The sequence below is a fragment of the Narcine bancroftii genome, chromosome 14 (assembly GCF_036971445.1).
Source record: "Narcine bancroftii isolate sNarBan1 chromosome 14, sNarBan1.hap1, whole genome shotgun sequence".
NCBI classification, from domain to species: domain Eukaryota; kingdom Metazoa; phylum Chordata; class Chondrichthyes; order Torpediniformes; family Narcinidae; genus Narcine; species Narcine bancroftii.
In genome coordinates, this window is record NC_091482.1 from 69,033,129 (window position 1) to 69,058,152 (window position 25,024).

Consider the following 25,024-nt stretch of genomic DNA (forward strand, 5'->3'; position numbering starts at 1 on the left):
CAGATCAGCTACCATCAGATTGAATAGTGGGGCAGAATTCAGGGAGCAGGTGCCCTACTCCTTTCCACTTGTACCCATTCTCATTGCTTCCCAAAGCCATTTTGTTTATTTGTAGAGTTTTACAGGGCAGGAAAGGCCCTTCAGTCTATTGGTGTTTTGCTCACTTAGCTCCATTTCTTTCTATACCTTGCCAATTCAACTCTCTGTCAGTGTCTTGTATAGTAAACCCCCCACCCTGTATCCGGCACCTATGGGGATTGGCAGATGCCAGATAAGATTTCCAGTTGCTTGAGAATGGGGCGCAAGGGGCACCAATTTTAAACTTTCGTAGTTTATACCTATTTATTTTTGCAATTTTTTTTGCTGGTTGCTTGAAGCTGCCAGTTCCTTGAATTCTGCATAAAGGGGATTTTACTGCATTTGATTCCACCATCTCTTCTGCCATCATTTTCCAGATATCATCCTCTTTGTTGAAAATGCTTCCCCTCAGTTCCCTTATAAAGCTTCTTCCTTTCACTGTAAGCCCTATTGATACCATGGGATAAAAGATTCTGATGATCTGCCCGATCTCTGCCCCGCCCTCAATTTAATTAACTTCAATCTGCTGTCTCCTTTACTCCAGGGAAAAATATTTCAGTTTTACTTTAAATGATTTCACATCCCTATCAAAAGGCAATGAGAGATTCTATGCCATTATGTCTGGTTATGTATTTCACTTTCTTACAAGTAATTCTCCTACCTGATTTCTCTTTGTCTTTTTAAATTTCTCCATCAGCTCCTGCCATTACTGATCTTCTGTTCCTACAGTTCCATAAATTGAAGTTGCTGTTCCTTTTACTTCACGCACACCTGAAATGAGCCAATAAGATGTATTGTCCAAACTAAGCCCAGTTCTGGCTTCGTCTGATGTGCCCTTGTGCGCCCTTTTCTTGTGCAATAGGAGGAAAGAGAGGACACCCTGATGGGCTGTCTGCTCCTTGACTGTGGGAAGAGGAGAGAAACTGCATGATTGAGATAAATTAATTTGACACAGATCAGGGAAAGAAACTAGGACCTTCTGGTTGGTACTATTGATGATCTTGTTGTCTCAGTGCCTTTTCCCCATTTCCCAGGCTGTATTACCACAGCTCTTGAGGAACTCTCAAATGATACACATCAGTTTATATGTGCTACTAACTGACTGGACTTGAAGTTTACAACATTTTTTTTGTGTTTAGATTTTATGCTCGGGATTCGGGTCTACTTAAGTTTAAAATCCAAGCAGGGCTGCTGGGACGGCCAATTAATCACACTGTGCGGCGCCTGGTTGCTTTCACTTTCCATCCATTTGAACCTTTTGCCATATCGGTGCAAAGGACCAATGCAGAGTATGTGGTTAGTTTCCACATGCGTCATACATGTGTGTGAAGACAACATTACTTTCACTTTGTACTGGTTGTGGAGACTGAAGAGATCCAAATTAAACTCTGGAACAACTAAAAGTAGAGCTTTGAAGAAATGGAGACAAAGGCAACTACCTCTAGACTCAGTATTTTAATTCATCTTTGATACCTAATTCACTGAAAGACCAGGAACTTGAAGTGGATGGCCAACCCAGCTGAGAAAGGTAAAACCTGATGAGACAAGGATGTCTGGAGAGTTACCCCTATTTTTGTGCAACTGTCATTCATTTTCAGTTCATTGCTTAAAGAAATGGCAGACCTAGTCATTGAATAGTTAGCTGCTGGGTTGGGAAATAATGGAGTCAGTGCAATAAACTTTGTTCATTGTTTTGCCATTTGGGGGAAATTAAGTCCCATTTAAAATTGGGAACTGTGGACAGATTAGGTTTGTGGTGAACTGCTGTACACAGGGGAGGGGGGGGTGGAAAGAAGGGGAAATGGTATCGCTAATAATAAAAAAAAACAGGAATTGTTGGAGGTGGCAGCCATTGCTTAGGGAATACATAAAATCCATATTTAAAGTCCTTCATTGGAAACTTTCAGTTATTAGGTAGATTCTCTCCAAAATACTAATCTGTTTATTTTCAGTAGTTTTAGTTGTGTTTTTATTTTTCCAAGTTGAAAATTGAAACTGCATGTAAAGTACCAGCTTTGTCCATTTTAAGGTGTTTTGCCTAGAAATGTATCCTTGGTTGGAATTGCCAAATTAGCTGGAGCGCGGTATCTGTGTGTGGTACTTTGCTTTCACATTTGTCCAATTGGGGCTGATTTTCTAGGTGTTTGTATCCTTTTTATTTTACCACTGCTATCAATTTATTGTACTGATTATTTTTGTCACAATGGGCTCTTCTTACATTTTTCTCTTGAATGCAGGAATTTCTAATTTTACAAATGGAATATTACATGAACGGTAATTTTAAAAAATCTGAACACTAGATTTTATAAATACCTTTTTACTTATGATCATAACATCAACCTGGTCAATAAAATTTTTACAGGATGGATTGGTTACCTGCAAATTTATTTGTTTTACTCACAAGGTCATTTACAACAACAGGGGCCACAGCACATTTAAGGGGGAGGGGGGATGAGCCATAGACTGGAATCATAAAATATTTTAATGTAGTCAGTAGGAGTACAGAAGAAACCAGCTAAACTTGACTGCTTCACAGAGAAGGGGGCCCATAAACTTTGAGCAGAGACCGAAGGGGCCTATAACCAAAAAAAGGTTGAGAATGGCTGATTTATAGTAAAGAGATTTTCTGTGGGACAAAATACAAACATATAGACAAGGTCACAACATGAACAAGGCTTGAAATTATTAAACTTCTATCTGTGTAGTGCATCAATCAACACCTCTCCAAAAGTTTTGAATCGGTTGAAAAATAGTTGGGTACATCCAGAAGAAATGAAATGCTCTACAGAAGAAAATTATTTACATTTCAATGTGTTGAGCACCATCAGAGAAGCAAATCTGACTACTGTACCAGTAGCAATTATGTAATCATTGAGTTGGATTATCTTATTTTTGTTCTTTGCTCCAGCATGAGCCTTAGTAATAACACACTCACCCACACCCACTCACACTCACCCACACCCACTCACACACACACACTCACCCACACACACTCACCCTCACACACAGACACACACCCACACACAGACATCCACCCACACACACACACTCACAGACAGGACACACTCACCCACAGACACACATTCTCTCACACACCCACACACACACTGTGCATATAGTCTTACACAGAACATAGAATTTTACAGCACAGTATAGGCCCTTCAGCCCATGATATTGTGTCGTTTTATATATTAGCATAAATCTACTCAACAAACTAAACATACCCAACCTCACACCCATAACCCCCCCTATTTTTACAGCATCCATCTTCCTGTGTAAGAGTCTTTTAAATGTCCCTATTGTACCAGTCTCCACCATCATCCTTGGCAAGGCATTCCAGACACCCATTACTCTCAGCTTGTGCTTGCTAATCTTGCCCTGGGAAAATGGTCTAAGTATCCATCCAATCTATTCTGCTTATAATCTTGTTAATATTTTAAGTAATCTCTCATCCTTTTCTGCTCCAAAGAGAAAAGCCCTAGCTCCATCAACCTTGCCACCAAAGACATATTCTCCAATCCAAGAAACATCCTGGTATCCGCTGCACCCTCTCAATGAGGTGACCAGAATGGAACACAATATTCCAAGTGTGGTCTAACCAGAGTTTTATTAGCTCTAGTATGTAGGATCTTTACCAAGGACACACAGACCAATTAGTCGCATTTCAAGTACCATATTTGACGGCATACAAGACCCCACTGCCTGCCCAATTTCAGCAGGGAATTTTTTGGTGTATTTACAGGTAAGTTGGTGAATGGGTTCCTCCCGCACCTCCTGTGTTGCTGCAAGGGCTGCCGTGCTCCGCCTTCTCAGTGGGGAAGTGAACGGCGACAGCTCCAGAAAGCACGGTTTGCCTTCTCAGCAGGAAAGTCAGTGTGGCATGAGCCGAATTTCTTCTTTGCATAGAAGACGGGGATATTTTTGAGCCAATTTCTTGGGGGAAAAAAATTGGTCTTCTCTGCTGACAAATACAATAAATTACTAAAGTTACTCCTTCATCTTACTATGGAGCAGTTTCAATGAATGCCATATGTTTCCTGATTGTGTTTTGATGACTGAATATAATGTTGTTTGGGGCAAACAAGAACTACTCCAGTTCCAATTCTGCTCTGTACTTGTGCTTTTGTAATCACAGAAACGTCCTATATCAGGAAAACGATGATTAGCCCAAAGTACAATAATCTCATGCCCTTAACTTTATTAATAATTTATCAAATTATAGAAATTTAATGCACAAGGCCATCTGGCCCTCCACGTCCATGCCAGCATTCCTGTTTAAAATCACTGATCACCTCACTGCTGCCTTGGGCAGTTTTTCGAAATCTTTATCCTGTGTACGAGGTATTAAATCTGTTTGCCTTCTTTAAAAACAGTCTGTTTTCATGTGACTTTCTGGATCTTTCAATTCGTTTTGCATGTTAAAGTTCTCTTGTCTCTGAGCCTTCCTCTGCAAAATATGGATTCCGTGCATGACACGGCAAAGGAGTTTTTAAAAAAAATAACATACAACAGCAGTTTTTGGGCCATGTGGAGTTAAGAATGATTAAAAAGCTGTGTTCTGCTGACAGGCATAATAGGATCTAATGACCTGATTGAATAGCGAGACTCGTCTTGTTTTCCGAATTGACAATCCTACTAATTTGCTGCTGTCTTGGCAACCCAGGGAAGTGTAATGGAGATTGTTAAAACAATTTGTTTGCTTCAGGTTCATCCTCGTCTGTTATGGTAATAAAATAGAAAATTGACAGAAATAACCGTCATATTAAATAAACTAAGCCAACATTTCAGATGGAGATTTATCTTCTGAAAATGATATCCACTTAATTTTTACAGACAGAAATGTGTGTATTACTGGGATTCCCTATTTACAACTACTGTACTTATTTAAAACCAAATCTTTCCCCCATCTCAACCCGTTTAGGTGGCCTCATTCAATATCAGCCCGTGATCCTGTCAGACCCACAGCAAGGCTTTGTAACTAAGCTAATTCAGGATTGCACAGGCTTTGACAGTGACTGGGAATGGATTTGGCTTGAGAATCAAGAGGTAATTAATTAGGAGTTGAGCATATTCTGAGGCTTGTGTGAAACAATTTTCTGTCCAATTACTTGATACAAAGAAAAAATTGTTCTGGACTGGATGTTTTTCCTCTTCAGAGATATTAGTTGAAATAATTATAAACGATTATTACTTTTCAAATGTTTCAGTGGATAACTATTGCTTGTTGCAGTATAAATCTATTTAATCGAGTTTTTCAACTGTCCAGTGAGGCTATTTTTCTGCATCTTAGAGACTGGAAGAGAGGCAACCATGCTCAGTTATCTCAGAATATTTTATTGACCCTATGGCTGAGAGTTAATGAGGAAGAAACTCATTCAGTTGATAAGTACCTATGGGCACAACTTCAGGAGCAAGTTTGATACATCTTCCATAGAAATCTACTTGAAGAAATTGTCTTAAATATCTGAACAGCAGCCAACTGAATGGATTGCAGTACAGTTCCTGTGGAACCAAACTTTTAGGTGGTTTTTCACATCTGTTGTTGCAAGGTAGGTTAACGTACCAAATCTAATCTTTAAAGGGCTGTATAGAGAGGATTTGGAGATGTTTCCAATAGTGGGAGAGTCTAGGACCAGAAGACACTGCCTCAGAATAAGAGAACTTCCCTTTAGAATAGACATTAGACATACATACAGCACAAAAAATGGTAACAGGCCTTTTGGCTCATGAGTCCATTCTGCCCAATTACATCCAATTTGGTTTATAGATGTGGAAAAAATTCTTCAGCTAGAGGTTGAAGGATTTGTGGAATTCATTGCACAGGCATCTCTATTTAAAGCAGATGTTTATATGTTCTTGATTATTCTTGAGTGTCAAAGGCTTTGGTAAGAAGGCAAGAAGGTAGGGTTGAGGAAAAATACTTCAGCCATGAATCAAATGACAGAACAGACTTGATGGCCAAATGGTCTAATTCTGCTCATGACTTATTGCCTAAAACTTAAACAATAGAAATAGAGTACACAGTGAGAACAAAAAGGAAAGGTTCTAATCTTGGAAATCTTAAATAAATGTACCTTTGACATTAAATACATGACCATAAAATAGGTACAAGTTAAATGCTTTTCTCCATCAAGCACGTTCATTAGTGAATTGATTGATAAGAGATAAAATGTGTTCTGCAACTTGATGCATAAGGTACCAAAATTAAAAGCTGAAAAGTATTTGCATTAAAAATAAAAAGGATGAAAAGTTTTCAGGGATGTTGGGAGAGATGATTAATAATTAATAAGATGAAAGTTGGTGGTATGGATTATAAGCAAGTTCTTCTCGGGTTACAGTAGGATATACCTATATATCAGATAGAAAGTTCCAGTGCTGGCATATGCTATTTGGTCCTGATCTTGAGCTTCAAGTCCATGGTTCCCTGAAAGTGGAACACAGGTAAGTAGGATGGTGTATTGTGGAGGGTCGTGACTATCATGTGACAGCTCTGCCCATTATCTGGTTGGAAGACACACCACCTGCCAATCAATCAGTGCAAACCTGACCATTAGTCCCTTTAAGTGTCTTTGTACTTGGGCCATTGGCCTTTGTAATCAATTAGACCTTTCAGGTTTCCTGTAGATTACCTGGGCTGGATTCCCTCCAGTACTATAAAGGGCACCTCGTGCACATTTTGCCATCTCGAAGGGACCACTCTGCTTCAATCCAGGCTGAGTACTGTGGAATAGCGCAGGAGAAATCATTTGGTTAATGTGCACTGGTGAAGGGTTGGGAGCTTCTTAGTGTCCTGTGTAGCAAAGAGCCATGCCTCCATTGAGTCCTCTTGTTCATTGTTGTGCGTGCATGAGCGTGCAAGGGCCTGGTTCCTCATTTAATCTGCACAATAACTGGGCACCATGTCCTTTGAAGAAGTGTTTTCAAATGTGTTGGGAGTGCAAATGTTCCGGTTTCTCACTTTATCGAATCTTTTCTGGAGTAACATTGCAGCCAATTAAATAATTCTTAGCAGCATCTTCAAAAAAGATGATTGTGATGAGCCTGCTATTCCAGTCAATCGCTCAGCATCTATACCAGATATTGCTGAACCATCATTAGTAGTTTTCTTTATCCTAGATCCCACTGATTAACCCTGGCTGGGGAGCTGTCCGTAGGTTCTCCTGCAGCTCAATTCATGTGGCGAGACCATGCTGTGTAGCAGCTGTATCACACAAAGTTAGAGAAATTTGGTACCAACCCTGCTGTCTTTCACCTCTTCAAATATCATCCCAACTAATCTGCAACTGAAATCCTTGCTTGACATGATTTAGGAACTGAAGGAAATGTTCATTAATATCTTTAATGTATTCGTGAAGGTTGTGGATGCAAGTGACAAGTCTAACAGGATAGAATGAATCTTTGTGTTCAGCAGTCCCCTGCTGAATGGAAAGTAGGGATTTAATTAATACTAATCAAATTTAATGAGCAATAATTCATTCATACTACAACCCAAAACCAGTCTAAATGCTGCAGTTCTGAACTGAATTAGCTCAGACTATTCCAACTACACGAGGAACACGTTGGACATTAAAAGATTAGAGTGGGGAACACGTCTGAGGTAGTGAGCAGCATGCATCTGATTTTATTCCATTTCTCATATTTTCTATCATTATCAGGCTACCACATCAACTTATAAAAAGCAGTGTTCTGCGTTTTGAAGTTTAAAAAATGAAAACGTAGGGTGCTTCTGGATGCACTTCCAGTATTTTCAAAATTTATTTCATGACACGTCTTGTCACTGACTGAAGGATGAAGATTCTTGGTGCTATTAAAATGAACACTTACTCCATTTGGGAACACAGAATTATACTACGTCTTCACGTAATTTAGCCAGCACAGTCTGATGTATCTGTAACACCAGCTTTTTGATAATTGGAATTCAAATAAAGATGGCTCTTGTGGCAGTATGTTGAAAAAAGATTCTTAAATAAATAACTGGTCCTGTTGATTCCTCTTTGGTTGCAATGCAAGGCTTTACATCCTGCGGGCTTTCCGTGGTCGACAGCCATTGTGGGGGATGGGAGTGTTGTCTGTAATTGAAACCACCTGGAGACCACCCATACTTAATCCTTTTATGGCAGACTGCAATAGAAAAAGACCATTTAAAAAAATATCCATATCCTCAAATATATGTAAAAAGCAGTGAACTTGATATACAAGAAGCTCTAAGACCTTATCCTGTCAGTATCTGTGTCTAGCTGTGTGGTCACAGAGGCTACGGGAGCACTGGAGGTGAATCACACTGTGCAATTTCTGCTGATGGCGAATCTTTGCCTTACGTCAGACTAATGCAATTTTGTGTAATATTACATGACAATAAAAGAATCTTGAATCTAAATACTGTTTCCAGTGCTTCCTTTAAGATCACCAGTATTCCATTGCATATACTCCCTTTAAGCTCAGCTTCACTGGCAAGTTCATTATACTACTACTGTACTAACATCTGGGATAAAAAGTGATTTAAAAGCCTGTTGGACTGTGATATAGTTTAGAATTTGCTCGAAAGACACCAATATCTCGAGGTCACCAGATTGATTATCAGAGTTTCACTTTAATCAGACCAATTTCAGAGAACAAGTAAAAAGGACATAGGAGGATCACTCAGAAAATTCTCCACTTTTTTGGAGACTTCAAAAGGTAAATTATTTTCATGTATATAAAAAAATCATTCATGGAGTTTAGCTGAGACATGGCATTGACCAATTCCCAATGTATAAATCGGGGGCCTAGGTCGATGTTTAATTCAATGTATACATACTTGTCCTCAAATGCCACATTTTGAGATTTTCTGCCTTTCCTCCAGCCATCTTTGGGCCTGGAAATTTCACATTCTCTCAGGAAAGTAAGTTAGTTACCATCAAAAGGAATTCAATAGCTACAAAGTCAGAGGAACATGGAGAATGAAACCTCGTAATGTGTACATAATGCACAACACACCTAGCCTTTCTTTTAAGTATCCTATGAAAATGCAGGGAACAAGCCCTTCCAAGAAAGAGCTGAGGAGTTCATTTATAGATGCCCCGTGTATGATTCTGAATAAGATGCCTCAATTTTATCTTCTGTCTTTCTATGTACTCAAATGATTATTGCTATACAGCTAAACCCACAGGGAATTAGAAAAGCACAGAGAAAGAAAAATATTACAAAAGGAATTGGGGTCAGGATACAAAAACAAAAAAAAAGGCAATGGGTTAACTAGCCTATTCCTGTACTAAAATTTCTATATCATGTTGGCTCTCAGCCATTGAACCAAATTTGAAGAAATTAAGTATTTAAGGATTAAAGCCAGAAGGAAGAATGCAAACTAACAGCAGCGAGACTATAATACCATCAGTGGATGCAGTATCAGGCCTGGTTTACCAAATAAATGTTACTTAAATTAATTTGCTAAGAATTAATCTCTGAGCAGTCTGGGGTATAATGATGAATAATAGTTGTGTGCAGTGTTCTGAGAAGCCATCTCTAGGGTGCAAGGGCTTATTTTTGTTTCCAAGGCATTGGGGACAGAGGGAAGAAATCAGATTGCTGAAGCAAATACATTTTCTGTTTCATAATTTCTTATGTGTTCACACCGCTCGCGTTTCACAATGCAAGGGGGAGCGGACATCCTTGTGGGAAGGCCTGCTAGTGCTAATCTGGGGTATTTAAACTAGATTTGCAGGATGATGGGAACCAGAGTGGATACTGGAGTGGAGGAGGAAAAAGATGTAAAGACTGCAGAGACAGAAATCAAAGGGATGTCATAGTGTAAATATAATGTTCCTGGGTGCATCTATTTCAGTGCATGGAATATTGTTGGAAAGGCAAACGATCTTAGAGCATGGATTGGCACATGGAATTATGACATTAATGAACTTAGTTGCAGGAGGGGCAGGATTGGCAACTCCATGTTCCAGGGTTCTGTCATTTTAGACACGTTAGAGTGGGAGGGATGAAAGGGGAAGGAGTGGCATTGCTTGTCAGGGAAAAAAAATCATAGCTGTGTTCAGACAGGATAGAGCAGAGGGCTCATCTGTTGAAACTGCATGGGGGGAGCTGAGGAATGGGAAAGGTCTGTATTTGAACATCCAAGTTCATTCTTTATGCTATCTCACTTTCAGGTGAACCTCCAATAAGCACAGTAGCAAGCTTAACTTCAACATCCAATATGGTAGCTTGTGCTTGGAGAATGACCACTCAGGCATGGTAATAATAGATGCAATTTGAAATCAATACATTTAAGTCAAGTGCAGGAGACGAGATTTGAAATATATACCTGGAACATTGGAGCATAGTGCACAATGTACCTTTTCAGGATTAAGGCAAGTTTCTGCCCTGCCTTAAAAGGCTGCATTGTTTCAAAATATAGGCCTCTAAACAATCCTGCTGTTGCCTAGCTGGAATGGAATTATTTACAGAAGTAAAATATTAAAGTTTTCAGACACCGTGGTTGAAGTAAAAATACAATGCTGGAGAAACTCAGCAGGTACTTCATGTAGCAAAGATAAAGATACAAACCAATGTTTTGGGCTTGAGCCCTTCAACAAGGTTTGGAAAAACGTTGCTAGGTATCCGAACAAAACGTTTGGTGGGGGGGTGGGGAGTGGTGGTGGAGAGGAGCACAGTCGTACAGGCAGGAGGTAATAAGTAGATAAAGGAGGGAGGGCACAGCAGCAAGCAGGGGGATGGGGGTGACTCTGAATGGAAAGAGAAGGGGTGCAGAGCTAAGGGAAAGAAGACAAAGAAAGGGGAAAGAGAAGGGAGGGAGAAGTCAATGTTAATGCCATCCTGTTGGCGAGTTATTTTGTGTAATAGTGTGGTATATGATGAACATTTAAGTCGATATTAATGCAATAAACATTCAAGAAAATATTCAACTTATAACTGGTTGTTGAGTAAATAAAATTGGGGATTTTACAAATGTGTTTTTTTTTAAAACCCTTAAAACTGCTTCATGAAATATAAAGACAACAATAATGAGGAGATACAGAAATCACTTAGCAATCTGAATGTGAGAACTCACCATCCTGCCAGGTCCCAAACCTTTCACTGCTACACGAACAAAGGTTATTCCCTGATTGATTGCCTTCTGTTCACAAAACAAAAATAGCAACGCTTTATTTTCTCAGAACAGTAATGCTAAGCGTTTTTAAAAAAATTAATTCTCCTTTGCCCTCTGCATTTCCTCATCATTCAAAATCTGTTGATGCCATTGTTATGCCACTATTTATTTTTGAAAAAGGACGAATAGTTATCAATGAATCATGCTTCATTCTAACAAGTGCAAGTTGTCCGTGTAAACTTTCCCCTTGTAAAATTACTTGCTTAACTTTTCTCTCAAGCTAGTCTTTGTATCTTCCCACCTTACATCTTATTTGTTAGTTTCTCTTAGCAGTGGCAATGTCAGGCCAATGAACACGCAAGGAAGTGTTCAGTTTCATGATGAGTGATTAGTCAATTGCTTAATGTCTCATATAATTCAAAAAATCACAGATTTTTAATATCTCCCAACAAATTATTACTAGGGACAAATTTACACATGTTATCCATATACTCTGTAACCATGGTAATATGGTTGATTCTTAAATTGCCCTTAAAATGCGTTATCAGTAAATCTATTCTATTTGGCTCCATATGGGTATGCAATAATAAACGGAAGCAATGGCCACATCCCGTGAATGAATAATGAAAAAAGTTAGATAGGCAACAAAATGGCAGATTTGCAGGGATATTGTTCCTGGTACATTGATCATAGCAGGATTAAGTTAAGTAATATACAATGAATAATTCTGTTAATGAAGTTCTTTGGTGACCATAATGCCCAACCATAAAATTATACGTTAATTAGTCATTAAGTGAGTAGACAAGGAATGGATCTTCTACTGAACCTTTTAGGGACCGAGTGCTTGCAGAACAGGGGCATGAACAATATTATCATACTGAGATGTTTATCACAGACCTGAACTTTTTAAAAAGTACATACGATTGCATGTGAATCAATCTTTCTACTTTCTGATGCAGGATGACTTCACTGTTGTATCAGCACCACCTGCTGAAGCTATTATTGAATGTGCGGTAATACAATTACAGCATTTTCAAGATTCTCTGAAAATCTATTGCTTTTGTTGAGAGGACCAAGCAGAGACACATCCAGCAGCCTTTTTCCAACTTCTGCAAGACAGCACCACATAAGTATTTTCACACCAACTTTATAATTAATTTTTAAAATGTGGTTGGTCAAGTTTATCAGTAAAAGTCTACAAAATACTGCTAGAAGGGCAATAGAGCTGACTGTGGTTACAGTGAGGATTAGATGATTTTGCAAACAGATACTACTTCACAAACACAATAGAATTAAATAACTGAGAACAGCACAGTTGGTGTAGCAGTTAGCTCAACACGGTTTCAGCGCCATTGGCCAGAGTTTGAATCCTGCTCTGTCTGCAAGGAGTTTGTACATTCTCCCGTCTCCAGTTTCCTCCCACCCTTCAAAATGTACCAGGGGTTGTAGGTCAATGGGTGTAATTGGGTGTAATTGGGCCGAAAGGGTCTGTTACTGTGTTGGATGTCTAAAATTTTTTAAATAAAAAATTATATGTAATTTTTTTAGCTAATCAACCTGATCACAGACTGCTGGAAACTGGCCGATGGGAACCTGATATTGGAACTTGGATACAAGAGGGTGCTGAGGGAAAGAAAGTCTCCTGAAGGCTTCCTGATCGTACCAGTTTGGATCTGGAGCTTAGGCTGCTGATGGTTTGAACTGGAGCCTGTGCATCTGAAGAGACTCTCTTTTGCTTCTCTTTCTCCTTATCGAGACGAGACGCCAGGAAATGCTCATCGTGGCTCTTTGTTTGCCTTACAGCAGACAAAAGTTGAAGTATATGATGTATATTACATTTTTAATGTATTATGTGACAATAAAAGGAACCTTTTAAAAATGCTTGCTACACGCAAGCCATTGATGATGCTGTAATCTGGAGCAAAAAAAATCCTGCTGGAGGAACTCAGCAGATCGAGCAGCATCAGTGGGAGAAAAAAGGTCGACGTTTCACATCAGAGCCCTTCATCAAGGCTGATGAAGCGCATTGTTATTTTGAAGTATTCACGGTGAGCTTACCAAAATAAAATGAATACAGGTAGAAATAGCATCCATTTCAAAATGAAGTTCTAATTACATTGCAGGCTCATCACGTTTCCATCTGATCAACTTAATTCCTCCCAAGAGAAATTTAAAATTGTAATTTAAGTTGCATTTGGATGGTTAAAAGATGACTGTCAAATATGACATTATGGTTAAATTTAATTCCTTCCCATCTGTCAACCTTCCACTGTGGATTTATGGTCCTTGGAACTGGGTTCAGATTTCCTTGCTATTTTGCTCATCAACACATTTAAAATCAGTAGGATTATCTTATCAGAATAATTATTCTGAGTAACCTCAAAGCACTGCAGAGAGCTAGTCCTCTGTGAGGCACATATTCCAGCTGTGAGTGCAAATGTGAGTGTCTTAGATTTTATGAAACTATCCCAGGAGGGCAAATGCACTTCCTGTCTTGGCAGAACTACAAATGATGTCTGAAATACATCAGTCAAGCCTGATGAGAGTGAGGATCTGACAGAACAGGAAAGGAATGAAAAGAAAGCTTATATATCAGTACAAAACAGAGTAGATGTTTTTATTAAAAAAAAGTAAAATTTAATTTTCAAATTTAGACATACAGAACGACCCTTTCAGCCCACTAGCACATGCCACCCAATTGACCAAAACCCCGGTGCGTTTTTGAATGTTGGGAGGAAACTCACGCAGACACAGGGAGAATGTGCAAACTCCTTACAGACAGTGGGAATTTCGAATCCCATTCCTGATTGCTGTAACAGCTTTGCACTAACTGCTATGCTACCCATGCCCCCCAACGTTCTTCTGTGATTTCTTGACAGTCTCTCCAAAGGACAGCTATACCTGCTGTATCCAGGACCCAAGAATGAGAGGTAATAACTTTTGTGTCATGTGGGAGTAGAGGGGTGGATTGAAGCCATCAGGAGTTCCCAGTTAATTATTTTGACATTTACAGATCAGTGAAGCCAAGCTCCTGAATAAATGAGTTACCCAAGAGACTGTAGGTACTGGAATATGAAGCACAAATAACAACAACACTGGAGGAACTCAGTGTTTCTGGCAGCATCCGTGGAGGAAATGAACAACGTTTCAGGTTGAGACGCTTCATCTGGACTGAATGGAGTCGAGCTGAAACATTGACTGCCTATTTCCCTCCAGACGCTGCCTGAACTGCAGTGGTTTGTTTTTGCCTAATTAAATGTATAGCTTTCGAGGATTTTGTGTGCAGAATGAAATGGAGGATAAATAAATACATTCTGGCTAGCCAGGTAATCTATTAACATTTTGTGATTTCTAAGTGAACAATAAAATATACCATTTAAACGCTAAAATACAAATGGAGGCTTTCACAATCATAGGTTTCAAGTAATTGTCAAGGCATTTTAATATGGCTCATGACTCAAATCAAGCCGACCTATTGATTAGCCACAAGTATGTGTTGCTACGACTGCAAGTATATCCCTGAACATTTTTCATACAAGACGTCCAAACTCTCTCATTGTGAAAAAGCTTTCACATCTTCTCTGCTATAAAAATAATAATATACTGGCATCCTTGGTGAGGGTCAGCTTGGGACACATCATATTTAATGCAGGCTAATCTGTTTGCACATATTCCCAGGTAATATATTCTCCAACTCAAAGGAGGACATGAAGAATTTCCTGGAGATTATCTGTCCCCCAAGCCAAGGATTCTTAAAGAGTTAATCTCTTTAATGTAGATGAAAATAATAAATCAAACACAATTTTTTAAAAAAGTAACACAGAATGACATTAGCAAAATAATGCCATTTCTTTAAATGCAGTATGTTTAAACCAAATTAAGAAATGCTGCACTTTCCAAACCGAATAATACATCTCCAAAAGAATTAATTGTTGATGACCATGAAACTGTATGAAATGCACCAAATTTTCTCTGGGACAAACCACAAAGAAACTCACGCTTCCAATGAAACTACTGGCAATGAATTGTTCAACATCAGCCGTGCTCACATCCAGAAACCTGATTTTCCTGCTGAGTTAGAGATGAACTACCAAGAGTTCTCCACTGCTTAAAACTCTACCCAACATCTGCAATTCCTTAAGACAACAAGACCACAAGACAGGAACAAAAATAGACTATTCAGCCTATTAAGTCTGCCCTACTATTTAATCATGAGCTGATCTATTTTTCCCATCCAGCCTCACTATCCAAACTTCTCCTTATAATCTTTGATGCCCTGGCTAATCAAGAATACACTCAATGACCTGGATGCATAACTGTCTGTGGTAACATATGGCACAGATTTACCACTCTGGCTGAAGGAATTCCTAAGCATTTATGTTCTAAGTGGATATCCTTCAATTCTGAAATTCAGGCAAAAGTGCATGGCCGTGCACCATGCCTAGTGTTTAGCTCCAGCAAGCAAGCTCAGAAAACAGCTTTGGTAATACAGTACCATGCTTTGAAAAAAAAAAATTGTGCAAGGCTCACACCTTCTTGAAAAAAAAACAATACATAATGTTTCTAATTGATAGTTTAATATTTCCCCGAGGTCAAAAACAATGATGTAAATCAATGATGCATGGATATATTGGCAGATACCACTAATTATTGTTGAGATCTAACCTGCTATTGATCTGAAAGATGAATAAGGACCATTGCCTGCCAATCCGAAGAGGATCTGGTGTAAAATATATACAGATTCTCACTTGGGTAGGCCGAATATTATTGATGAACTGTGTTTACAACGATCTTTTTTTTTTGGTAACGGAGCCAGCATCAACATCAAGTACTGCCCAGTGAGGCAGGATATCCGTTCTATGTGCAGTGAAGTTTGCTTAATCTTTCCTACAGCAGCAATGAACTGGAGCCAAAAAAAAGAAAAGCAATCCTTATTGCAACAGCATGACATTTTCATTTCTCTCACTGTCACACCATGTACTGGGTTTCATGCTGAGAACGGAATACACACCATTTTTATAGCTTTTCTGAAGTTGGGATCAGAATGTTTGGTCCTGTGATACCATGTCCATTGTTAAATAAATGGGCATGTATTTCACCTGGAACCCATATAGCCAGCAGAATGCAAATCTGTTAACGACATTCATAGTGATTGGAATCTTCAGTGGAAAGGTCTTTATCAGAATCCACTGTGTAATAACAAACTAAAGAAAGTTCCATGAACCTCGGACTTAAAGACTACTGGATCTTATAAAGTGTCAAAAGATGCTTTTTTTTTACAATTTCTCCGATGCAGCGTTGAAACTGGAAGCTCATTCATTGTAAAGGCAAGTCAATATTGGGGAAGAAGAATACTGATTTACCACCGCTGCTGAAATGCCAGCTGTCTGAGCAGCAATCGGAGTTCCCTTCTTTGTGTTTTTAAACCCTTCGGTACCACATGAAGTACGCAACATGCTCCGTCCATCGTGGGTAGTAACCTGAATGTGCGTGCTTGAGAAAAATACAAGTGTGTAAGAGATGGAAAAAGATGAGAAAATAAACAATATAAATTTGTTGACCATGCTAATGACCACAAAATAAAACTTAAATTAAGAATATTAACTTTAAAGCACAATCCAACATCAAATATTCACAAAGTTCACAAACATTACTTCTTCCTATTTGGGCCATAAGATTTATGGTCAGAGTACCTATGTACATGATATCCCATACAACCCCGAGATTCATTTTCCTGTGGGTAAGACAGAATTGCCACTTGTTCGGTAGTGCAAAAAAAATTGGACTCAACATGTGTAAACAAATAAAGAAATACAAACTGCAATACATAGAGACCCTAACCTCACATTACATTGTGCCACTTTTCCTATTGCTTGCAATCTTTACACAAGGAATTCCATGGAGGAGATCTCTAACTGGTATCAAACTATGGATAGTTTAATTCTATGAACATTACTAGCGGTTCTGTGGCCCAAGGTGGTGTAACTATCATTTCAGCCAGCAGAAGAAATGACCAAGCTGTGAGACAGGATATTGCTTAATTCGGTCATCAAAAATGAGCAATCAACTCATACATACACTGAGTCCATCTCAGTGAAGCATATTCAAATACTACATTTTACAAAAAATACAATTTGCAGTTGTAAACGAGCTTTAGGATTAAAAAAAATACAAGATGATAGACAATGTAATGAAAAAATGGTAATTGGAGCAAAGGAGGAATTATAAAATGGAAAAGTTTGTTTAGAATTATTTTTTTAAAGAAGAGTTAAAGAAAAGAATTAGAGATGAAAATTCCAGAATTCGGCCCAATACTGTGAGAGTAATTTATGAGAGCAGTCAAGGCAAAGTAAAATGCAAGCATCAGAACGACAGAGATTGGGACAAAAGGAATTAGGTTTGAAGGAAGTTCAGGATGGGGCTAAGAAGTAATTTAAACACAAATTCTGGAACTTTGAGATATTGGCGTAGCTGAACCCAATGCAAGTTCACGTTAGGGATATCGGTGAGGTGGTGGGGCGGGTAGAAAGAGAGAGAGAGAGAGAGAGAGAGAGAGAGAGAGAGAGAGAGAGGTTTAGTGTGGAGGTAACATACAGATGAGGGTATCAGTGGCAGATGGACTATGGTAGTTAATGTGAAGGTAGGCGGAAAGGAAGAAGTAAAAGAGCACAAGGAGAAGGTGGGATAGAGAAGGCAGGATTCTAATATGCATGGCTTTCTGTATTAATAGTCTTGACAAATGAATCATTGAATAAATTTGCTTGCTAGTTTTGTGCTTACTTTATTTTTGTTAAATTACATTTGATCTTTTTTTGATATTTTAAAAGTTCTATTAAATGCAAGTTATTTTTGAAATACTACAGATTCCTTACAGCACTTTAAAGGTTTAAGTGCAATGCTGATTTTTGACTGCCATTTCTACTCCTCTCACTAGTCTTCCCCATCAAACCTCTCCTGAGGATACAGGCTTTGCCAATTACTATGAAGTAGACTTGTAAAAGTGGATATTTTGTTTTACACACGGACAACATGCTTTTGAAAGTTTGAATTGTGATGTCCACTAAAGATTAGCGGTTCGCACCACGCTGTTATAACTGCAGCGATTGGGACCGGGGTTTGTAAGGAGCTAGTACATTCTCCCCGTGTGTGGATTTCCTTCAGGGTTCCGGTTTCCTCCCACCATTTGAAACTTACCAGGGGCTGTAGGTTGATTGAGTGTAATTAGGTGGCATGGGCCTGTGGGCCAAAATGGCCTGTTACCATGCTGTATGCTTAAATTTAATTTACATTAAATTCATGACACATTTTTAAACAAGAATGAATGAAGGAGCAATAGGAATATCAGTTAATTTTTTTTGCACTTGTAACCTAAAGAGAAGCTAATAATATCAGAATCAAGATAATTCATAAATTATCACCCATCTTACTTATTATATGTTGCCTTGATATGCACTATGTGTAGTTCTTCATACTTCTTGCCCTCCCAACGCAAAGAGCTCTCCTGACCTGGCATTGGAGGTAGAATACTATAAACAGAAAGAATATTCATTTCACAATGTAAATAATACAACCAGAACATGAGCTCAAGTGTTCACTTTTCTCCCCTCTAAATAAACAAATGAAATTTTTGCCTAATATTATTAATAACCTAGTATTGTTGCATTTATGACCCAGTATTGAGCTTTATCATTGATAATTAAGGACAAACTTAGAGTGATCAATAATAACTAAACCGGGAAATTACAGGCTGGTAACCTGTCATCAGTAGTAGGTAAATGATTGGAAGATGTTCTAAGAGATTGGATATACAAGTATTTGGACAGTCAAGGCCTGATTAAGGACAGTCAGTATGGCTTTGTGTGTGGTAGGTCGTGTTTATAGAGTTTTATGAGGAGGTTACCAAGAAAGTAGATGAAGGAAAGGCTATGGCTGTTGTCTGCATGGGATATAGTAAAGCTTTTGATAAGGTCTCACATAGGGAGGTTAGTTCAGGGTCAGGACATCATGTTATATCTGTATGGGACATTAGTGAGACCCTATCTGGTACTTTGTGAGCAGTTCTGGTCACCAAACTACAGGAAGGAAGAGTTGAAGTTAGGGTGGGAGTGGGGGATGGTGCAGAAAAGGTTCACCAATGTTGCTGGGACTAGCAGGCTTGAGATACGAGGAGAGTGGATAGGCCAGGACTATCTGTTGGACCACTAAAGGGAAAGGAATGACCTGACAGAAGTTAAACTCATGAAAGGTATAGATGAGATTGTTGGCCCCAGTCATTTTCCTTCAGAGTAAGGGAGCTTGAAACAAGAGGATATAGACTTGAGGAGAAAGATTCAAAGGGACCAGAAAGGTAAATTTTTCCACACAGAAAGTATCATGAATACCCAACAAGCTTCAGAGGAAGTGTTAGACACAGGTACAATGACAACATTTAAAAGACATTTAGATAGTTTTGTGGTTACAAAAGATTTAGAAGGATATGGGACTAATGCAGGCAAATGGGACAAGGTATACCTTGGTTGGCATGGATGAGTTGGGCTGAGGGACCTTTTTCCATGCTGGATCACTCTTATGTCTTAAATTATTTAACCCTTGTCAACCACCCTGACTGGGACTGCACTAAATGGGCCCAGCTCCACATGAAAGATCAGATCATTTTGCAAGTAGCCTCATCAAGATCCTGTTCCAAAAAAAGAGTTGTTCATTTTTCAAATGTCACAACGTCTATATGGCCACAAATGAAAATGTATGACCTGGATGAAAATTAGGCAATTGGTTCCCCTCAACAGATCAAAAGCCTGCAATAGTGCAACTGGTAAAGAAATGGAATACCTGAAATCTGCTGACTCCTTGGACTGTGTCAACTCAGTCAATGTACTCTGTTTTTCTGCTGGTTCCTGTTGCTTCTGGAAACTTGTTTGTATTAATCGGCACTGGGCTTCCACTGAACTGATGAGAAATGGGAGAAGATAAATGAGAACAAGTTAGCACAAACTAAGCAATGCTGCACAGAGAAATATAGTAAACTGAATTTTTATGAAGATGTGTAACTCATGGGGATGATCCATGAGCACTTATCTGGAGAACATCTTACTACACTCCTGAACTCCTGATTTTACTGGCTCTACTATGTATATGGCAATGATATGTTAATATTTATTTATGTAAACATAAAGCAGAGCTGAAAATAGAAGTATTTTAAGGAATATTGCCTTTTGAAAAAAGTACAAATGCAAAATGCCAAAAAGAGTCCAGCAATGTAAATGATTAAAGGTATTTAACAGGCCAGTTAACAGGCCAGACAGCATACATGGATAGAAAATGAATAAATGATAAAGAGTTAAAAGAAAATGGTGGCATTGCCAGAGCTGCTGCAACTGTGTGGTGCAGTCCCATGGAGAGCAAGGAGACGGAGTGCACCTCCACAGGGCTCTACCATCCAATCCAACTACTGACAGCTCCATAAAGACTTTAAACGTCCTGTTAAAGAGTGGACGGTGGTTTATTTTAAATCCTGTGACCACAGAATCTGGGTCCAAGTTGGCAGCACCTCTGATCAGCAGCAGGCCTTGAGGGGTTGCAGACTCTGGGAAAGCAGAAAACTGGCACAGGGCACCAGAAAATGGGGAGACCACCTCCTATTTGAGAAGCAGCAGAGGAGATGACCCAAGAGACAGTAACCAGGGTGGCAGACAAGTGAGGGGTTTTGTGGCTGGTACACACAGACATCAACCAGTTTACCTACCTCGGCTGCACCATTTCATCGGATGCAAGGATCGACAACGAGATAGACAACAGACTCGCCAAGGCAAATAGTGCCTTTGGAAGACTACACAAAAGAGTCTGGAAAAACAACCAACTGAAAAACCTCACAAAGATTAGCGTATACACATATATATATTATGAGAGAGGAGAGAGGAGAGAGGAAAGAGAGATATATACACACGTAGTATATGTAGAGGCTTTAAAGTGCCACTATGACCAAAGGCTTACAGGAACCACAAGGGAAGAAGAGTAGATACCCTGACTTTGGGTATGAAATTAGTGGTAATTCTGTTGTGCACACAGGAGAAAGGATGCCATGCATGCTCTCTGACAATAAATCAGAAATCTGAGTATTAAAGATTTCAACCATAAATGCCATGCCAAGACACCAAATCGACCCCTGCTATGCCATTTCGACCCCACGTTGATCACAGTGGCCACATGTCACCGAAGACATCGTAAACCTCTACAGGCGGAGAGCATTCTGGCTGGTATGGAGGCACCATCTCTCAGGACAGGAAAAAAAACTCCAGAAGGTTGTTAACTTGGCTTACAACATCAGAAAAAACCTGTTTATTCTTAATGCAGGTTTGAGTTAGGCATTGTAAGAGTTAGTCTCAAGAAAATGGAAAATTCACTTATTTGACAACTACCAATCCCCACAGGTGCCGGCTCCCAAGGTTTCACTGTGTATCTTTACCAGCAATGGATCCCAATGGATCTGTTCAGTTCCTTCAACTTTTTAGTGTTTTTACTACAATCATAACAATGCAGACTTTCATTTTTCACCCTATACTATCTATTACATCTGAATTAACCTGCCAATATTGCAGGTTGAATTGCTAGGCAAGGCGAGTAGATTTCAACCAGGTTTTGATACATGCAGGGAGCAATTGTCAGACCCTGGCCAAGTTAACTCACCAATCGCCCTTCTGGCGAAAGCACAACCTGCTCTCGCATTGTCACTGCTGGAGGAGGGATCCCTCCCCTTAAAATCCAGAGTTGCAGAATTACCTGTAAGTTATGGTGTGGTGTGAAAGGCTCCAGCTTGCCCTGACGGAATATTAGGGGCGGTGTCGATGCCACCTGGTTGGACAGGGTCCAGGTGGAATATCAGGTGATCTAGGGGGGAATATCAGGGGGGATCCAGGGGGGATGTCAGGGGGGAATATTAGGGGCGGTGTCGATGCTACCTGGTTGGAGAGGGTCCAGGGGGGGAATATCAGGGGGTCCAGGGGGGGAATATCAGGGGGTCCAGGGGGGGAATATCAGGGGGTCCAGGGGGGAATATCAGGGGGTCCAGGGGGGGGAATATCAGGGGGTCCAGGGGGGGGAATATCAGGGGGTCCAGGGGGGGGAATATCAGGGGGTCCAGGGGGGGGAATATCAGGGGGTCCAGGGGGGGAATATCAGGGGGTCCAGGGGGGGAATATCAGGGGGTCCAGGGGGGGAATATCAGGGAGTCCAGGGGGGGAATATCAGGGAGTCCAGGGGGGGAATATCAGGGAGTCCAGGGGGGGAATATCAGGGGGTCCAGGGGGGGATGACAGGGGGGATGACAGGGGGGATGACAGGGGGGATGACAGGGGGGAATATCAGGGGGGAATATCAGGGGGGAATATCAGGGGGGAATATCAGGGGGGAATATCAGGGGGGAATATCAGGGGGGAATATCAGGGGGGAATATCAGGGGGGAATATCAGGGGGTCCAGGGGGGAATATCAGGGGGTCCAGGGAGGAATATCAGGGGGTCCAGGGAGGAATATCAGGGGGTCTAGGGGGGAATATCAGGGGGTCCAGGGGGGAATATCAGGGGGTCCAGGGGGGAATATCAGGGGGTCCAGGGGGGGAATATCAGGGGGTCCAGGGGGGGAATATCAGGGGGTCCAGGGGGGGAATATCAGGGGGTCCAGGGGGGGGAATATCAGGGGGTCCAGGGGGGGGAATATCAGGGGGTCCAGGGGGGGGAATATCAGGGGGTCCAGGGGGGGGAATATCAGGGGGTCCAGGGGGGGGAATATCAGGGGGTCCAGGGGGGGGAATATCAGGGGGTCCAGGGGGGGAATATCAGGGGGTCCAGGGGGGGAATATCAGGGGGTCCAGGGGGGGAATATCAGGGGGTCCAGGGGGGGAATATCAGGGGGTCCAGGGGGGGAATATCAGGGAGTCCAGGGGGGGAATATCAGGGAGTCCAGGGGGGGAATATCAGGGGGTCCAGGGGGGGATGACAGGGGGGATGACAGGGGGGAATATCAGGGGGGAATATCAGGGGGGAATATCAGGGGGTCCAGGGGGGAATATCAGGGGGTCCAGGGGGGAATATCAGGGGGTCCAGGGGGGAATATCAGGGGGTCCAGGGAGGAATATCAGGGGGTCCAGGGAGGAATATCAGGGGGTCCAGGGAGGAATATCAGGGGGTCCAGGGAGGAATATCAGGGGGTCCAGGGAGGAATATCAGGGGGTCTAGGGGGGAATATCAGGGGGTCCAGGGGGGAATATCAGGGGGTCCAGGGGGGAATATCAGGGGGTCCAGGGGGGAATATCAGGGGGTCCAGGGGGGAATATCAGGGGGTCCAGGGGGGAATATCAGGGGGTCCAGGGGGGAATATCAGGGGGTCCAGGGGGGAATATCAGGGGGTCCAGGGGGGAATATCAGGGGGTCCAGGGGGGAATATCAGGGGGCCAAGGGGGGAATATCAGGGGGTCCAGGGGGGAATATCAGGGGGTCCAGGGAGGAATATCAGGGGGTCTAGGGGGGAATATCAGGGGGTCCAGGGGGGAATATCAGGGGGTCCAGGGGGGAATATCAGGGGGTCCAGGGGGGAATATCAGGGGGGGAATATCAGGGAGTCCAGGGGGGGAATATCAGGGGGTCCAGGGGGGGATGACAGGGGGGAATATCAGGGGGTCCAGGGGGGAATATCAGGGGGTCCAGGGAGGAATATCAGGGGTCCAGGGAGGAATATCAGGGGGTCTAGGGGGGAATATCAGGGGATCCAGGGGGGAATATCAGGGGGTCCAGGGGGGAATATCAGGGGGTCCAGGGGGGAATATCAGGGGGTCCAGGGGGGGAATATCAGGGGGTCCAGGGGGGGAATATCAGGGGGTCCAGGGGGGGGACAGGGGGGATGACAGGGGGGATGACAGGGGGGAATATCAGGGGGTCCAGGGGGGGATGACAGGGGGGATGACAGGGGGGATGACAGGGGGGATGACAGGGGGGATGACAGGGGGGAATATCAGGGGGTCCAGGGGGGAATATCAGGGGGTCCAGGGGGGAATATCAGGGGGTCCAGGGGGGAATATCAGGGGGTCCAGGGGGGAATATCAGGGGGTCCAGGGGGGAATATCAGGGGGTCCAGGGGGGAATATCAGGGGGTCCAGGGGGGAATATCAGGGGGTCCAGGGGGGAATATCAGGGGGTCCAGGGGGGAATATCAGGGGGTCCAGGGGGGAATATCAGGGGGTCCAGGGGGGAATATCAGGGGGTCCAGGGGGGAATATCAGGGGGTCCAGGGGGGAATATCAGGGGGTCCAGGGGGGAATATCAGGGGGTCCAGGGGGGAATATCAGGGGGTCCAGGGGGGAATATCAGGGGGTCCAGGGGGGAATATCAGGGGGTCCAGGGGGGATGTCAGGCGTTGTTCCCCCACGTTACGGGCGGTCTCGGACGGACCTGTCAGCTCGGGTGGGGGGGGGGGGGTGGAGTGGGGAGGGGAGTTGGGGGGGACTCGGGCCGCCCCCCCCAACACTTACCCGCTGCCCACAGGCCGCATCAGGCCTCGGCCCAAGGTCCGGAGCGCCCCACACACGGCCGCCATCATGGAGGGAAGCCGAGTCCCCGCCAGTAGGAGGGGGGGGCGGGTAATGGAGACGGGAGGTCGTCATCACCCCCCCACCCCACGTCCCCCTCCAGGTGAAGAAGGAAGTAATAAATATACCCGGACAACATGTTCTTTGGAGATTTCCCGTCTTGTGGTAACTCAGGGTAAAGATTTGCCCAATAATGACCCCCCCCCCCCCATCGCCTTTGGTCTCGCCCACCAGACTGTTCCAACCATCATGGGGGGGGGGGGGGGTCGATCATTTCGTCGGCAGATTTGC

The 25,024-nt window shown here is 42.1% G+C and overlaps 2 protein-coding genes across 13 annotated transcripts in view; one reads left to right on the top strand and one right to left on the bottom strand.

Moving 5' to 3' along the window:
* det1 (DET1 partner of COP1 E3 ubiquitin ligase) overlaps positions 1 to 14,522 on the top strand; it is a 27,674-nt gene extending 13,152 nt beyond the window's left edge. For 3 of the 10 annotated variants that reach the window (XR_011348912.1, XR_011348919.1, XR_011348918.1), the window contains exons 5-6: positions 1,218 to 1,606; positions 12,707 to 14,522. Coding sequence is in view for 2 of the 10 variants with exons in the window: in XM_069911919.1 (XP_069768020.1) it covers positions 1,218 to 1,407 (190 nt within the window). In the remaining 8 variants the exon portion in view is untranslated. Of the gene's footprint in view, positions 1 to 775; positions 2,443 to 4,999; positions 5,125 to 5,368; positions 5,628 to 12,706 lie in introns of those variants that run through there. The other 7 variants (XR_011348916.1, XR_011348915.1, XR_011348917.1 and 4 more) reach the window with 7 other exon arrangements.
* On the bottom strand, positions 7,672 to 24,917 carry mrps11 (mitochondrial ribosomal protein S11). 3 transcript variants are annotated; one of them, XM_069911925.1, is made up of 6 exons: positions 24,862 to 24,917; positions 19,988 to 20,104; positions 18,586 to 18,684; positions 16,522 to 16,651; positions 11,120 to 11,185; positions 7,672 to 8,199 (listed from the first exon to the last, which is right to left on the bottom strand). In XM_069911925.1, the coding sequence occupies exons 1-6, from the start codon at positions 24,870 to 24,872 to the stop codon at positions 8,092 to 8,094; spliced, it is 531 nt and encodes a 176-aa protein (XP_069768026.1). In that variant the 5' UTR covers positions 24,873 to 24,917; the 3' UTR covers positions 7,672 to 8,091. The 3 variants fall into 3 exon arrangements, 2 of the variants coding, with proteins under 2 accessions (XP_069768026.1, XP_069768025.1); XM_069911924.1 differs by lacking the exon at positions 24,862 to 24,917 and adding an exon at positions 24,677 to 24,784; XR_011348921.1 differs by lacking the exons at positions 7,672 to 8,199; positions 24,862 to 24,917 and adding exons at positions 12,080 to 12,267; positions 24,677 to 24,805.
* Positions 24,918 to 25,024: the final 107 nt, after the last annotated feature.